Source organism: Haliaeetus albicilla, chromosome 10 (genome assembly GCF_947461875.1).
Source record: "Haliaeetus albicilla chromosome 10, bHalAlb1.1, whole genome shotgun sequence".
In the NCBI taxonomy this organism is placed as follows: domain Eukaryota; kingdom Metazoa; phylum Chordata; class Aves; order Accipitriformes; family Accipitridae; genus Haliaeetus; species Haliaeetus albicilla.
Genome location: NC_091492.1, coordinates 24,235,786 through 24,249,294, shown reverse-complemented (window position 1 = coordinate 24,249,294; position 13,509 = coordinate 24,235,786). Strand labels below are relative to the sequence as shown.

At 67.9% G+C, this 13,509-nt stretch overlaps 2 protein-coding genes across 10 annotated transcripts; both read left to right on the top strand.

The window, feature by feature from the left end:
- Nucleotides 1–221: 221 nt before the first annotated feature.
- Nucleotides 222–7,146, top strand: ARHGAP30 (Rho GTPase activating protein 30). Its single transcript, XM_069794024.1, has 12 exons — nt 222–531; nt 1,085–1,187; nt 2,704–2,848; nt 2,932–3,014; nt 3,084–3,191; nt 3,288–3,415; nt 3,490–3,643; nt 3,910–4,010; nt 4,128–4,205; nt 4,482–4,949; nt 5,041–5,243; nt 5,597–7,146. Exons 1-12 carry the CDS (start codon nt 423–425, stop codon nt 7,064–7,066), a joined length of 3,150 nt encoding a protein of 1,049 aa, XP_069650125.1. The 5' UTR covers nt 222–422; the 3' UTR covers nt 7,067–7,146.
- Nucleotides 7,147–7,543: 397 nt separating this feature from the next.
- On the top strand, nt 7,544–12,673 carry USF1 (upstream transcription factor 1). Of its 9 annotated transcripts, none has more exons than XM_069794081.1 (11): nt 7,544–7,680; nt 8,797–8,865; nt 9,101–9,150; nt 9,435–9,538; nt 9,783–9,884; nt 9,981–10,173; nt 10,305–10,392; nt 10,634–10,692; nt 11,565–11,659; nt 11,770–11,898; nt 12,001–12,673. In XM_069794081.1, exons 2-11 carry the CDS (start codon nt 8,858–8,860, stop codon nt 12,088–12,090), a joined length of 918 nt encoding a protein of 305 aa, XP_069650182.1. In that variant the 5' UTR covers nt 7,544–7,680; nt 8,797–8,857; the 3' UTR covers nt 12,091–12,673. The 9 variants fall into 9 exon arrangements, with proteins under 9 accessions (XP_069650182.1, XP_069650181.1, XP_069650177.1 ...); XM_069794080.1 differs by having other exon boundaries at nt 9,780–9,884; XM_069794076.1 differs by having other exon boundaries at nt 9,765–9,884.
- The last annotated feature ends 836 nt before the right edge of the window (nt 12,674–13,509 follow it).

The window sequence follows — 13,509 nt, the reverse complement described above, 5'->3', positions numbered from 1 at the left end:
GCGCAAGCATGCCCAAGCTCATGCAAGCATGCACGAGCACGCGCAAGCCATCACAAGCTCACGCAAGCAAGCATGAGCGTGCACAAGCACGCACAAACGTGCGGAAGCGCGCAGAAGAGCGCACCAGCGTGCGCAAGCGTGCCGCCTGCGCCCTGCCCTGCGGTTTCGACGCGCCGAGGAGCAGGAAGCGGCCTCGAAGGCGGCCGCCGCCTTCCTGCTGCCGCCAACGGGACGCCCCGGGCCCTCGAGGCTGCGTCAGGGCCCCGGGGCCACCGCACTTCCTCCCCGGGGGCCGCTTCCGCTCGCCGCCCGCCTGCCCCGGCCCTCGTCGCTGCCGCCGTGCCGGGGCTCTGGGGCACCCGCGCCCCGCTCGGGCCATGGGCAGGATCTGACCCCACTGCCGGGGGGTCTGCGCCGCCTCCATGTCGCTGGCCCTGAAGGCCCGGCAGAAGGCGAGGCGCAAGGGCGGCACCAAGGAGCGGGTTTTTGGCTGCGACCTCCTGGAGCATCTCCAGCAGTCGGGGCAGGACGGTAAGCGCCCGCTGGCGAGTGCCGCCACCACCCGCGTCCCCCCACCCACGGGGTCCTGCTGAGCCCCCCTCCTTAGGGGTCGCCCCCGCAGCTGCCGGAAGCTGGGAGGGTGCCCGGCAGCGCCACGGGGAGGGGACGGGGGGTGACTCACGCCACGCGGTTGCATCACCAGCAGTTGAGCAAGTGTCACAGCCGGGGTGCCTCCTGGCAAAGCCTCTCCGAGATTTGGGGGGGTCCTGGTGCCTTGGCACAGCTCCAATCTCAGTGTCCCACTGCGGCCCCAAGGGGACGGGGATGGGTGGCCCCATCCCTGGGGACGTGGTGGCCCCAGTCTGCTGGGGGCTCCGCTGCCCCCAGCACCTGAATGTGGCCAGTGACGGGACTGGCTGCCCTGTGGGAACACTGTCACTGGGTACCCCAGGGGGTGGGTGGCCCCAGTCCCCCCTGTCACCCCCGGCTCTTGGCAGGGAGCAGGTCTGGAGCCAGGGGGAGGTGGGCAATAGCGGACCCAGGGGAGGTGGGTGACAGCAGACTCGGGGTGCCCATCCCGCAGTGCCCCAGGTGCTGAGGAGCTGCACTGAGTTCGTGGAGCAGCACGGGGTGGTAGATGGCATCTACCGCCTCTCGGGCGTCTCCTCCAACATCCAGCGGCTGCGGTAAGCAGGGTGGGGCAGGAGGGATGGAGACGGGATGGGGATGGAGATGATGGAGGTGGGATGGAGATGGAGATGATGGAGGTGGGATGGAGATGGAGACAGGAGCGCGTTGGATGGAGATGGAGCAGTTGGGATGGAGACAGGATGGAGATGGTGGAGAAGGGATGGAGATGGAGATGATGGAGATGGAGACAGGAGCAGGTTGGATGAAGATCAGAGGCAGAGGGAGCTGGGATGGAGCTGGAAACCAGACAGGATCAAACAGGAGGGAGACAGGTGGAAGATGGGGATGGGATGGAGATGGGAGCAGACAGGATGGAGGTGGAGACTGGAAGAAGACAGGGCTGGGACCGGAAGGGAGGGAGGTGGGGAGGGGATGGAGATGGGACCAGCAAGCGTGGAAACGGGGATGGGATGATACAGGACCAGATGGGATGGAGACAGGGATGGGGTGGACATGAGACCAGATGGGATGGAGGTGGGACAGAGAGGGGGGTGGATGAGAAAGGACCAGACGGGAGAGCAGTGGGATAGGACAGGGCTGGGACCACACAGGAGGAAGATGGGGAGGGGATGGGATGGGAGCAGGCAGACGGAGATGGGGAGAGGACAGGGATGGGACCGGCCAGGCGGGTAACAGGACAGGAGTGGACGGGCCGCAGCCAGCATAGGAGCTGACTCCAGTGCTGTGTTGGCCGGATCCGGCCCTGCTGCTCCCTCATGCACCCCACACCCCCTTCCTTCCCCATCCTGCCTTCCTGCGGCGCTCGCCTCCATCCTGCCCGTCACTGCTTCAGCCCTTCTTTCACTTGTTCCTTTTCTTCCTTTTTCTTCTCTATTTTCTTGTTTATTCTTTCTTTCTTTCTTTTTCTCTTTCATTTTTTCCATACTTGGTTTGGTTTTTTCACTCTTTTGCTCTTTCGGTTCTTCCTCAAGTGTTTCTTTTCTCCCCTTTTCCTGTGTCCCCAAGAACCCCAGCCTTGCCAGCGTCCCCAGCATCCTCAACATCCCCAATGCCCCCTGTGTCCCCAACACCCCCATAATCCCAGTGTTCCCCACATCCCCAGTGTCCCCATATGCCTGGCATCCACAGCACCCCCCATCCCATCCATCCCCCTGTCCCCAGCATCCTGGCCATGCAGCAGAAGGACCAGCAGTTTGCTAAGATCCCCCTGGCCCTGCAGCCCTGCATGCCCCCAGCCGATGGTGCGTCCCCGGCCATGGAGGGGGATGCCGCCCTACCACCCCGGCTGACAAACCCGCCCCTTTTGCAGCCCATCGGGGCTGTGTCTGGTCCTCGGGGACCATAACAGTCCTCGTGTGGCCTTAAGCCCCGCTGGCAGGGACCAGCCGAGACACCCTCCCCACCTCCATGGGTGCGGGGACACCCCAGGGACACATCCTGACCCACCCTAGTGAAAAACCTCCACGGCACAGCAGCTGAACGGGGCCGCGGAGGGGGACCATGCCGTCCCTGTCCCCGTCCCCCCTGCCGAGCCAGCCGCCTCACTCACAGGCAGGAGTTCGACAGTGACCGCTGCCCTGACCTGCAGAAGGATGTCTACCTGCAGGACATCCACTGCGTCAGCTCCCTCTGCAAGGCGTACTTCCGCGAGCTCCCCAACCCTCTCCTCACCTACCAGCTCTACGACAAATTTGCTGTGAGTGTTCCCCTCCCCGGTGCTGCCACCCATCCCCAACCCCAGGAGGTGGCACTTGTCACCCCATCCCTGTCCCCCGGCAGGATGCAGTGGCTATCCAGATGGAAGAAGCTCGCCTGGTGAAGATCAAGGAGGTGCTGAAGGAGCTGCCGGTGCCCCACTATAGGTAGGGGGGACCCCAAACACGGTGTCCCCTGTGGGGATTGCTGTCCCTAACGTGCCCCGGTGTCCGCAGGACCCTGGAGTTCCTGATGAGGCACCTCCTGCACATGGCATCCTACAGCAGCCAGACCAACATGCACGCCAGGAACCTGGCCATTGTCTGGGCACCCAACCTGCTGCGGTGAGTACCGGGGATGGGGTCAAGGGGATGTGGGGTGACAAACATCCCCCTTCCCCGGGGGAGCCTAAAAGCCCCCGCACTGTGTCCCCACGGCAGGTCGAAGGACATTGAGGCAACGGGGTTCAACGGCACAGCAGCATTCATGGAGGTGCGTGTCCAATCCATCGTTGTGGAGTTCATTCTCACCCACGTTGAGCAGCTCTTCGGGGACGCCCCTCTCCATGGTACGTCCTGGCCTGGGGGGGATGGTGAGGGTGTCCCTGGCGGGACCCTGACGCCCTGTCTTGGTGGCCTGCAGGCGGCGAGTCCCTCCGGCGGTCCCTGCTGCTGGGTGGGGGGGGGACAGGGGACGGGCAGCCCCCACCATACCACGTGCCAGCCACGCTCAGCCAGGGTGACGGCCCCCCCCCAATTCGGCCCTACCACACCATCATCGAGCTCAGCGACCACAGGTAGGACCTGCCGCCACCCCCTCCCCTCCCCAGGGACCCCCCCAGGGACCTCCCCTGGCCCGAGCAGTACCGTGAGCACACCTGTGCCCTGCAGGTGGGATCCCATGCACACGTGTTCTTACATGCACAAGCATGGGCACATGCTCTGCACGCGTGCTTGCAGGCGTGCATGAGCTCTTGCATGTGTCCAAAGGCACCATGTGTGCTTGTGCACACACAAGTGTGCCCAAGCGTGCCCGCCACCCCTGACGCCTGGGGTCCTGCAGGAGGAAGGGCTCCATCAAGGCCAAGAAGTGGAGGTCCATCTTCAACCTGGGCCGCTCCAGCCATGAAGCCAAGCGCAAGCTGGTGAAGGTGGAGGAGAAAGGTGGGGAGCCCTGGTCGTCCCCACCCTGGGGTCCAGAGGGCGGGACCCCATTGCTCAGGGGACGATGTATCCCCAAACCCAACCCCACTGCCATTCCCCTTCTCCTTCCCCCCCCAGATGACAAGTGTGGTAAAATAACCTTGCGGCCAGCCAAGAGCATGGACTCGCTCAGCTCCGTCCCCTGTGCCAGCGATGGTAAGAGGGATACACCTTGTCGCTCCTGTGGGAACCATCCCTGTCCTTGAGGCAGGATCATTGGGACAGGGTGGGGATGGAGGGGACAGGGATGGGGATGGACAAGATGGCATAGGGATGGAGAGGACAGGATGGGGATGGACAAGCTGCTGTGCATTGCCCTGGTCCCCCAGCTCGGCAGCTCCCACAGTGCCACCCAGCCGAGTCCCCAGGTGTGGGGAGGTCTGGGGACAGGGTACACCTCCAGGCCCTGACTCTTCCCCCCGCTGGGCACAGATGACTCTCGGCTGAGCAAGAAGAGGTCAGCAAAGCAGCCGCCGCAGCGTCGGGAGAGCTTTGACACCTGCCACTCACTGCCAGCGCCGGAGAGCTGCCCCGAGCTGGATGAGAGCCTGGAGGAGAAGCTGAAGGGGAAGGAAGAGCCACGGGGCCCTGAGTCAGAGGGCGAAAACAGCACCAAGTCAGAGCCCACCACCCCCAAAGCTGGCCGGGCCTCACTGGTGGCCCCTGGCCGCTCGCCCAAGGCCAGCCGCAGCCGTGCCGAGAAGTGCGCAGGGGTCCACATCTCTGGCCCCTTCTCTGTCACCGTCCCCTTCCACATCACCTCCAACCTCTCCCGCCTGACACGGGGGCTGCCGTGCCCGGCGCTGGCCCAGGCGGCCGCGGGCAGAGCGCCACCCGCCAGCCCCCCGCTGCCTGCCCAATGCTCTGCCGGGGACCCCGAGGTGCCTGAGCACCACACTGGTAAGAGGCGTGCACTGGGACCAGCCAGTGCGGGACCTCCAGGGTGCCGGGGGGGGACAACAGGCTCAATCCCCCCCGTCTCCCTCCACAGGGGAGGGGAAGATGGACACGGAGGAGACCCGGCTCTCCCTGGAGCTGCGGGACTCCTTCGCCTTCCTGGACAGCCAGGAGACGTGGCTGGAGGGCGGCGGGGACGGGGAGCCAGCAGCATGGCCCCTGCTGCCAGACACCAGCCCTGGGGACGGCGAGGGGTTCCTGCCCATAGAGGAGGGGATAGAGAGCGGGTTCATGAACGTAAGCTGAAATCACCATCCCCATGCTTTGGGTCTGGGGTGGGAGGGCTGGAGGCAGAGGGTCACCTCTGCTGTCCCTGGTCAGGGTGGGGACGGAGGGGACTGGGCAGGGATGGGCATGGAGGGGACATGGTGGGGATGGAGGGGACAGGGATGGAGATGGAGAAGGCAGGGGTGGGATGGAGGGGACAGGGATGGGCATGGAGAGATGAAGGTGGAGATGGAGAGGACAGGGTGGCATCCACCCCTCCAGCCCCAGCGTGGGGCCTCAGGGCCATGCAGTGCTCCATGCCTGGGATGGGCTGGGGAGGTCTCCAGTGTGGCCATCACCCTCTTGCCCATCCCCGTCTGCAGCCGGGGGAGCCCCCCATGGAGCAGCCCGCCAGCTACCTCTCCATCGAGGAGTGCATGGACGAGGAGATGTTCTTCATGGCTCCCAGTGGCTCCGATGCCGAGGACCACACTGGGGACACCGACTCGGAAGACATGTTCCTCAGCGCCCACGACGACCTCAGCCCGCTGGCGGCATCGCTGGAGCCCCTCGACCAGCTGCCGGGTGAGGGTACGGCCCCAGAGACCCTGGCACCGGCCCCACCTGCCGCTGACAGCACTGTGCCACAGGACAGGTCTCTGACACCGGGGCTGGCAGGGCCGTGCCCCATGGAGGAGGATGCTCTGGGTGAGGGGGAGCAGCCTGGGGACTCTGCTGGGGCACCAGCAGAGGAGGTTGCACCAGGCACCGGCCAGCCTGCAGGGGAGGGAGGTGGAGGGGAGGGGGCTGCGGACTGTGGCTCTGGCCCCAGCAGAACTGTCTCCAGCACCAAAGCTGGCCTGGGGGATGAGGCCGGAGGAGCCGGGGGCCATGCGGGAGCGGGGCCAGTTCCCGACACATCGGATGGGGAAGTTGAAGAGGATGGAGCTGGCTCCCATCCCCCTGCCCCAGAGGAGCCTGGGGAGGGCGAAGCCCAGCCTTCACCAGGGTCCCCTCCAGCCTCACCAGAGGAGGCCCCCCAGGAGCCAGTGGAGCCCCTGGTCCCTGGGTCTGCCCCTGAGGCTCTCCCGCCCTCTGCAGCCAGCGCGGAGGGCACTGATGCTACCCCTGTGAGCAGCCCCAGTTCTTCCTCGCTCTCTGCCTCGGCCCCAGAGCTGCGCAGCCCTCCCCCTGAAGCCCCAGAGCCGAGCCGGGCTGAGCCCACCGGCGAGCTGGGGCGCCCTGAGCCCGTGGCTGTGCTGCGCCGTGACGGCAGTGCCCCGGTACGCCTGGCTGCCCGCACCGTCAGGGTGCAACAGGCCCGGTCAGTCCCCGTCGTGCCCCCCAAGCCCCAGTTTGCCAAGATCCCCCTGGCCCTGCAGCCCTGGATGCCCCCAGCCGATGGTGCGTCCCTGGCCATGGAGGGGGATGCTGCCCTACCACCCCGGCGACTCCCCAGTCCCACGGCACTGGAGGGGTCTCCCCAGCAACCTGGGGGCAGTGGGGTGGCGGTGGGGGCGAGGAGAGCAGGCTGGCGGGAGGGCGGCAGCGTGTCCTTTGACACGGCAGTGGCCATGGCCGCTGAGCAGCAGCCAGCCCAGGTGCCGGTCAGGAGGATCCAGACCTACGGTGGGGAGGAGCTGACGCCCGCCCCCCCCAAGGCCTTGCCCTTCCAGAAGGGCCCCCTGAGGCCGCGGCTGCTGCGGCCCCTCAGCTGTGTGGCAGCCCCGGAGGGCGAGGCACCGGGGAGGAGCCGGCTGAGTCTGACCCGGCCAGCAGCACAGGCCGAGGGGTCAGTGCTGTCCCCACCGCGGCGGATGGTGGGCACCGAGGGGGCGGCGGGCGAGCGCTGAGCTCTGGGGACGTGGGGCCGGGGCCGGCGGACATTTGTGCTCCTGCGTGGGCGGCGGCAGGGTCAATAAAGGCGCTGGGCTTTGTCTACCACTGTGGCCTCAGTTGACGCAACATGGCGGCACCTGGGGCGGCCTCAGGGCCCCCAGTGGTGCAGGGGCTCCCCGCGCCGCACCCTGAGCTGGGCCGGGGGGGAGGAGCAGGGCAGGGGGTCCCTCACCGCTCGGCGGCGGCGCCGGCGGGCCGGGACGCTTTTCGCGAGCGGGGTGTGAGGGCTGGGGGGCGATGCCCGCCTCCAAGATGGCGCCGCCCACACCCAAGATGGCGCCAGGCAGAAGCGCCGCGCTTCGCCGTCTAAGATGGCGCCCGTCGGGGCCGGCACGCACTGAGATGGCGCCGGCGGGGAGGGGCGGGGAGGCCGTGCCCGGCGCCAAGATGGCGGCGGCGGCGGCGCGCTGCTCTTGGCGGCGCCCCTGCCCAAGATGGCGGCGGGGGCGGAGGCGGGGCTCCCTTCCGCCCGCACCCGTCATGGCGGCGCGGCGGCGCCGTGCGCATGTGCGGGGCTCCATGGCGAGACAAGGGGCCGAGCGCGCGCAGGGTGGCCCGGCGCGGCGAGGTAACGGCGGGGGCGGGCGGGGGGCGATGGGCCGGGGCCGGGGGACGGGGCGGGCCGCCGCCCCCCCACCTTCCCTGCCCTGCGGGTCGCGGGTCCGGGCCCGGCCGCGACCGCCGGTGGGTGCGGGCCCGGCCGCGGCCCCCGGGCCCGGCCGCCGCTGCCGCCGACGGGGTGCGGGCCCCCCCCCCCCCCCTTCCCTCCCCTTCCCCGGCCCGTGGGATCCGCCGCCCTCCCCAGGGGCGCGGCCCCCCGCGCCTGTCATCCCCCCTCCGGGCCGCGGCTGGCTCCCCCCCCGCCGGCCTGTCACTCCCCCTGCTGCCGGTCCGGCCCCGTCACCTTTCAGGGGGTGTCCCCCCGCTGCCGCCCCCCCCCCCAAACCTGACACCCCAGTTTCCCTGCCCGACTGGGGAGCACCGGGCGGGGGGGGCTGGACCCGTTCGAAGCGGGGGGGACCCAGCGCCGTGACTGGGGCGGGGGCGGGACATGGGGCTAAACCCCCCCCGGAGCGGCCCCGCCCGGGGGGGCGGCCAGTTTTGTGGGGGCGGGGGCCGGGGTGTTGCCGAGCAGGGCCCGTGCCGGTGCCCTCCCTCGGGGTCGTGTCCCATCCCCCCCGCCGTTCCCGGCTCCCTGACCGGCTCCACTGGGTGACAAAGAACTGGGGTGGGAGCGGGGTCACGGCGGTATGGCCGGTCACCGGGGAAGCTCCGGCATGAGCCGGACCCAAACCGTCACCCACCGCACCGAAATCCGGGGGAGCTGGTGGCTTTGGGGACAGTCCTGTCACCCTGGATGCGAAAGTGAAACGGGGGACGCCTGAAAACGGCACCCAAGGCCCCAGCCAGTGTCTGGTCGTGGTGGCCTGTGCAGGGCCTGGCTGTTGCGGTGCTGCCGGCACAGCCGGGACCCAGCTTTGCTGTCTGCACCGCGGCTTCAACCCCGTCCTGTGGCCCTGGCACTGTCCCCGGGCACCGGTGACAGCAGGGACCTGCCACCGCCGGGGAGATGCCCCTCCCGGGGTTGGCGTCGCTCCCGCTCTGGCGCAGAGCGGCAGGTCGCGAGGAGGAGGAGGAAGAAGGCCGGGGCCCGTCCCTCAGCTGCCGCCTCTGCTCCCCACAGGGCTGTGAAAGCCGGGAGGCTCATCTGCGACTGCCCCGCTGATGCCTGACGGAGCAGAGCGATGAAGGGGTGAGTGCTGGGACTGCACGCCCCCCGGCACCGGGTGGGGGACAGTGGCTGTGCCAAGGCCCGTTCTGGCATAGGAGCTTTCTGCGGATAACGGGGGTTGATGAGGAGGCTGGTCTGGCTGACACTGGGCTGGGTCTGTCAGGGGGACCAGATGATGTCCGGGTGGTGCCAGTTCTGGGATGGTGGGGGTCCCCAGCCCCTCCCACCCCTCACCCGCCTCCCCACACCCTTGCAGGCAGCAGAAAGCAGCCGAGACGGAAGAGGGAACAGTTCAAATCCAGGAAGGTGAGTGGGGACCCCCCTCCGGGCCATGGGGGGCCTTAGGGCCGAGGCTGCCCCGGGAGCTGTGCAAGGAAGCCCCAGGCCCCCAGCCGTGTCTAGTTTAACCTCAGCATCAGGCACCGTGTGCTTGGAGGCATGTGCTGGGCTAACATCCGACCCCATCCTTGCCCCTGGGGGAGAGGGGATGGTTCCGAGCTCCCCTCGGCAGCGTGGGGAGCCCCCGCCCCGGCCCCTTCCCCGTTATGGGCTTCCCCCCCACTTCTTGCCTCAAGGTGCAGTGGCCACAGGTGAGGATCCCACCAGCGTCGCCATTGCCAGCATCCAGTCTGCAGCCACCTTCCCCGACCCCAACATCAAGTATGTCTTTCGTACAGAGAACGGCGGGACGCAGGTACGCAGACCCCCCAGCTGGGTCCGCTCTGGGCGGGGGACACCGAGGGGCCGGCGGAGGGAAGGTTTTGGGGTCGCAGCGGGGCGGGGTTCGGCCCTCTGGCTCGGTCGCAGCCGGAGGGGGAGCGCGGAGGGAAGCGTCGTGGCCTGATCCTGCGTTGGGCAGGTCTGGATGCCAGGGTTGGCCATGGGCGGGCTGAGCTGCCGCCTCGCACCCGTCCCTGCAGCCGTGGCTCTCTCAGCAGGTGATGTACAGGGTGATCCAAGTGGCCGACGGACAGCTGGACGGACAGACAGAAGGCACCAGTGCCATCAGCGGCTATCCTGCCACCCAGTCCATGACACAGGTGGGTGCTGGTGCCAGCTGCTGGTGCCACGTGGGAGAGTGGCCATCCTTGGCGCCCTGTCCCACCGTGGCACCTGCTGTTGTCCCTCCCCTCTAGGCCGTCATCCAGGGTGCCTTCACCAGTGAGGATGCGGTGGAGACGGAGGCCACAGCCACCGAGACTCACTACACCTATTTCCCCACCACGGCCGTGGCCGACACCAGCACCTCTGCTGGTGCAGGGACTACGGCCACCGCTGTCGTCACCACGCAGAACTCGGAGGCCCTCCTAGGGCAGCCCACCCCCACGGGTACGGCCACTGCAGGGGGGTGTCATGTCCCTGTCCCTCAGGACCTTGCCCCCCCCAGGCAGTCGTGGTCCCCTCCGGCGCATTTTGGGGCGCTCCCCGCCTGACCTCCTCTCTCATTTTGGGCTGTTCAGGGCAATTCTTCGTGATGATGTCGCCCCAGGAGGTGCTGCAGGGTGGAGCGCAGAGGTCCATCGCCCCCCGCGCCCACCCCTACTCCCCGTGAGTACCGGACTGCTCCCCACCTCCCCCCAGGCACGGGGGTGTCATAGCCGTGCCAACGCAGAGACCGACACAAGCAAAGTGGGGGGGATGCTCCAGTGGTCCAGCGCTTTTGGGAGTGGGCTGGGTTTCCTGTGCTGGGAGCTGGAGCGAGGCATCCCCCGTGCCAGCCTGGGGTGGCTGGGCCGCAGCCAGCTCCCCACCAGCATTGCCGGGACCAATGCCACCGCTTTTCCCCCAGGAAGTCGGAGGCGCCACGAGCCACCCGGGACGAGAAGCGCCGAGCGCAGCACAACGAAGGTACTGGCAGGAGGGTTGGGGGGGTGTCATCCCACTGTGGGTGAGTGATGTTGGGGACCAGTGAGGGATGGTGGGGACCGTGGCATGCAGCAGTGTGGGGAGCAGAGCCGTCCCTGGGTTAATGCTGTCTGTTCCCACCTCCTAGATGGAAAAGCTCTAAGAACATAGGAGAAAGCTCTTGTCAGTTCAGGGTAGAACCTCTTTTGGGAGAGCTGTAATTAGCAGCAGCAGGGGAAGCCAGAGCTCGGAAGATTAAGCTCAAACCTTGGGAAGCCTGAGCATGCCCAGGTAAGGCACCCAGGCGGCCCCCAGCTCTGCCCGGCCTCCAGCCAGGAGGAGACGGCGGCAGGGGCGCGTGCCCGGCACGGCTCAGCACAGGCAACCTGGCTGGGTGGAAGCACCAGCTGGGATCCTCCTTCCTTTGGCTTCAGAAACAACTTCTCAAAGATGCTGAAATGTGGGTGTTGGGCTGGTTTGACCCAAAAATCGACTCTCCCGTCCTTGCCCCCAGCCCCCTCCGCCCCGGGACCAGGCAGGGTGCCTGTCCTGCCCTGAGGGTCTGGTGCGGGCAGAGCTCGGGCCATTTGGGTGCTTCACCTCTGCTTTCCCAGTCACCCAAGGGACTGGGTGCCCAGGGTGGGGGGTGGCTGGGCAGGATCCGTCCCTGCCCACCGCTTCTGCCCCCTCTCCCGGGGTTGCCGGGCTCAGTGCAGTTAGGGATAGTGACCCCCAAGCCCAGCCAGGAGCATGCTGGTTTTGGGGGGAGGGAGCAGGGGGGATGCCCCGCTGGGGATCTGGGGACCCGGTGCAAGGCTTGGTGCCCGCTGGGGGTCTCAAGACAGTGCTGATGCCCTCCCTCTCCCTCCTGGCAGTGGAGCGCCGGCGCAGGGACAAGATCAACAACTGGATTGTGCAGCTCTCCAAGATCATCCCTGACTGCTCCATGGAGAACACCAAGTCGGGGCAGGTAGGGGACCCCTCCTCACCCTCTCCCTGGGGGTGCTGCAGGGTGAGGGAAAGGCTTGGTGGGGTGTTGGTGCCCCCCAACTCACCCCCCTGCCCCATCCCCTCGCCCAGAGCAAAGGTGGGATCCTCTCCAAAGCCTGCGACTACATCCAGGAGCTGCGGCAGAGCAACCACCGCCTCTCCGAGGAGCTGCAGGGCCTTGACCAGCTCCAGATGGACAACGAGGTCTTGCGGCAGCAGGTGAGGCAGCCGGGGAGGCAGGGCCCTGCACGGTGCAGAGGTGGGAGTGTGGGGGAGTCCATGCTCGCCTTCACCCCGTGTGTGTCCCCTGCCCCGTGCCAGGTGGAGGATCTGAAGAACAAGAACCTGATCCTGCGGGCACAGCTCCGCCAGCACGGCGTGGAGATTGTCATCAAGAACGACAGCCACTGACGGGGACGGCAGGGACGGGGACTGGCGGGGGGACGGGGGTCACCCCCGCCCCCTTTCCCCCCCCCCCCCCCCCCCCCCCGCGCCTAAGCCCCCTCTCCCTCCCGGCAGCGAGCACCTCCCCGGCGTGACATGAGGACCCTCCCGTTTGGTTTGTGCCCCCCCCCACACGTTTGCCCCCCTCTGTGTCCCCGGGGTGCCCTGTGTCACTGCGCCCCCCCCCCCCCCCCCGAACCCCGACGTTGCCCCCCAGCTGCCCCGCGCTTCGTGCACACGCTCTTGGCCAGGCGGGCGCCGGCCCCGCTGCCCCCCTCAGCACTGCCTCGGTCTCCTGGACCCCCGCCTGTGCCCACGACGCCGCCCCCCCCCCTCGCCTCCCCGGGGGCCTGTCCCCTCCCCGGGGGGCTGCAGCGCCTCTCGCCCCTCCCTGTCGGCCCCAGGCAGCTGCTGGGGGCCTGGGGGGCCCGGGGTGCCGCGGCCCCCCCCCTCCCTGCCCGCTGCGGCTGGCCCGGCCCGGCGGGGTCAGACTTTTTTTTAAAACTCTCTGAATTTAAAAAGCGAAAATAAATAAAAATAGTGATTTGTTTTTCCAGGTCTTACACTTTATTCCCCTTCTCCCTCCCAACCTCGTAGCACCCTCTAGCACCCCGGGGACCCCCAAGCACTTGGGAGGGGGCTCCCAAGGACCCCAAATCTGCCCTACCCCCCCCCACACACCTTGCTGCAGCACCCACCAGCTCCCCCAGGACCCTCAAGCATGGTGGTGGGGGCACCCAGGCCCCCCCCCAGCTCCTCCTGACCCCTCTTGTCCTTCCACCTTGCAGTAGCCTGGGGCCCTCTGGTTACTGGGGTGGGGGCTCCCAGGGATCCCCCGTTCCCTCCTGAGCCCCCCACCCCCCTTGCCCAGGGACATACTCCCCCACATGATGGGACTCTGTCTCTGTGCTGTCAGTGTGCTGTTGTGTCACTGTGCCATGATGTCACCACTTTGATGTCATGGTGTGACATTGCTGTGCCATGATTGCTCTGTGGGAGTACCAGGGGCAGGGGGAGGGTACTGGGGGGGGTCACTGGGAGCCCTCGGGAGCCTGAGGAGGCCGCAGGCCCCGTCGCTATGGCAACGCCCGTGTCCCCGCCTGAGGGCCTCCACGAGGGACGCAAAGCGCGCCCATTGGCCAGAAGTTAAAGCGCTCTCTCTGATTGGCCGGTAGGCCTCGCCCACTCCACACCTGTCGCTCGCGCGGCCCGTTCGCCTCAGCCAATCAAGCCGGCGCTGCGGCGCCGAGCCGGCCAGTCACTGGAGCGGGGCGCGCCCCCTCCTTGAGGAGACAGGCGGCGCGGCCAATGGAGCCGGGGAAGGGGCGGGGCTCCCCAGCACCTGGCGGAGGGGCGTAGCCGGTTGGCTCGGCCCCGGTGGGCGGT

Bases quoted from the DNA above. Each gene is read 5' to 3' on its own strand.
- ARHGAP30 (XM_069794024.1), top strand. From the start codon at position 423: ATGTCGCTGGCCCTGAAGGCCCGGCAGAAGGCGAGGCGCAAGGGCGGC. The intron at 1,188-2,703 runs GTAAGCAGGGTG...CCTCACTCACAG, and splicing joins TCCAACATCCAGCGGCTGCG to GCAGGAGTTCGACAGTGACC. The intron at 3,015-3,083 runs GTAGGGGGGACC...CGGTGTCCGCAG, and splicing joins CTGCCGGTGCCCCACTATAG to GACCCTGGAGTTCCTGATGA.
- USF1 (XM_069794073.1), top strand. The intron at 10,693-11,564 runs GTACTGGCAGGA...CCCTCCTGGCAG, and splicing joins CCGAGCGCAGCACAACGAAG to TGGAGCGCCGGCGCAGGGAC. The intron at 11,660-11,769 runs GTAGGGGACCCC...CCCCTCGCCCAG, and splicing joins AGAACACCAAGTCGGGGCAG to AGCAAAGGTGGGATCCTCTC.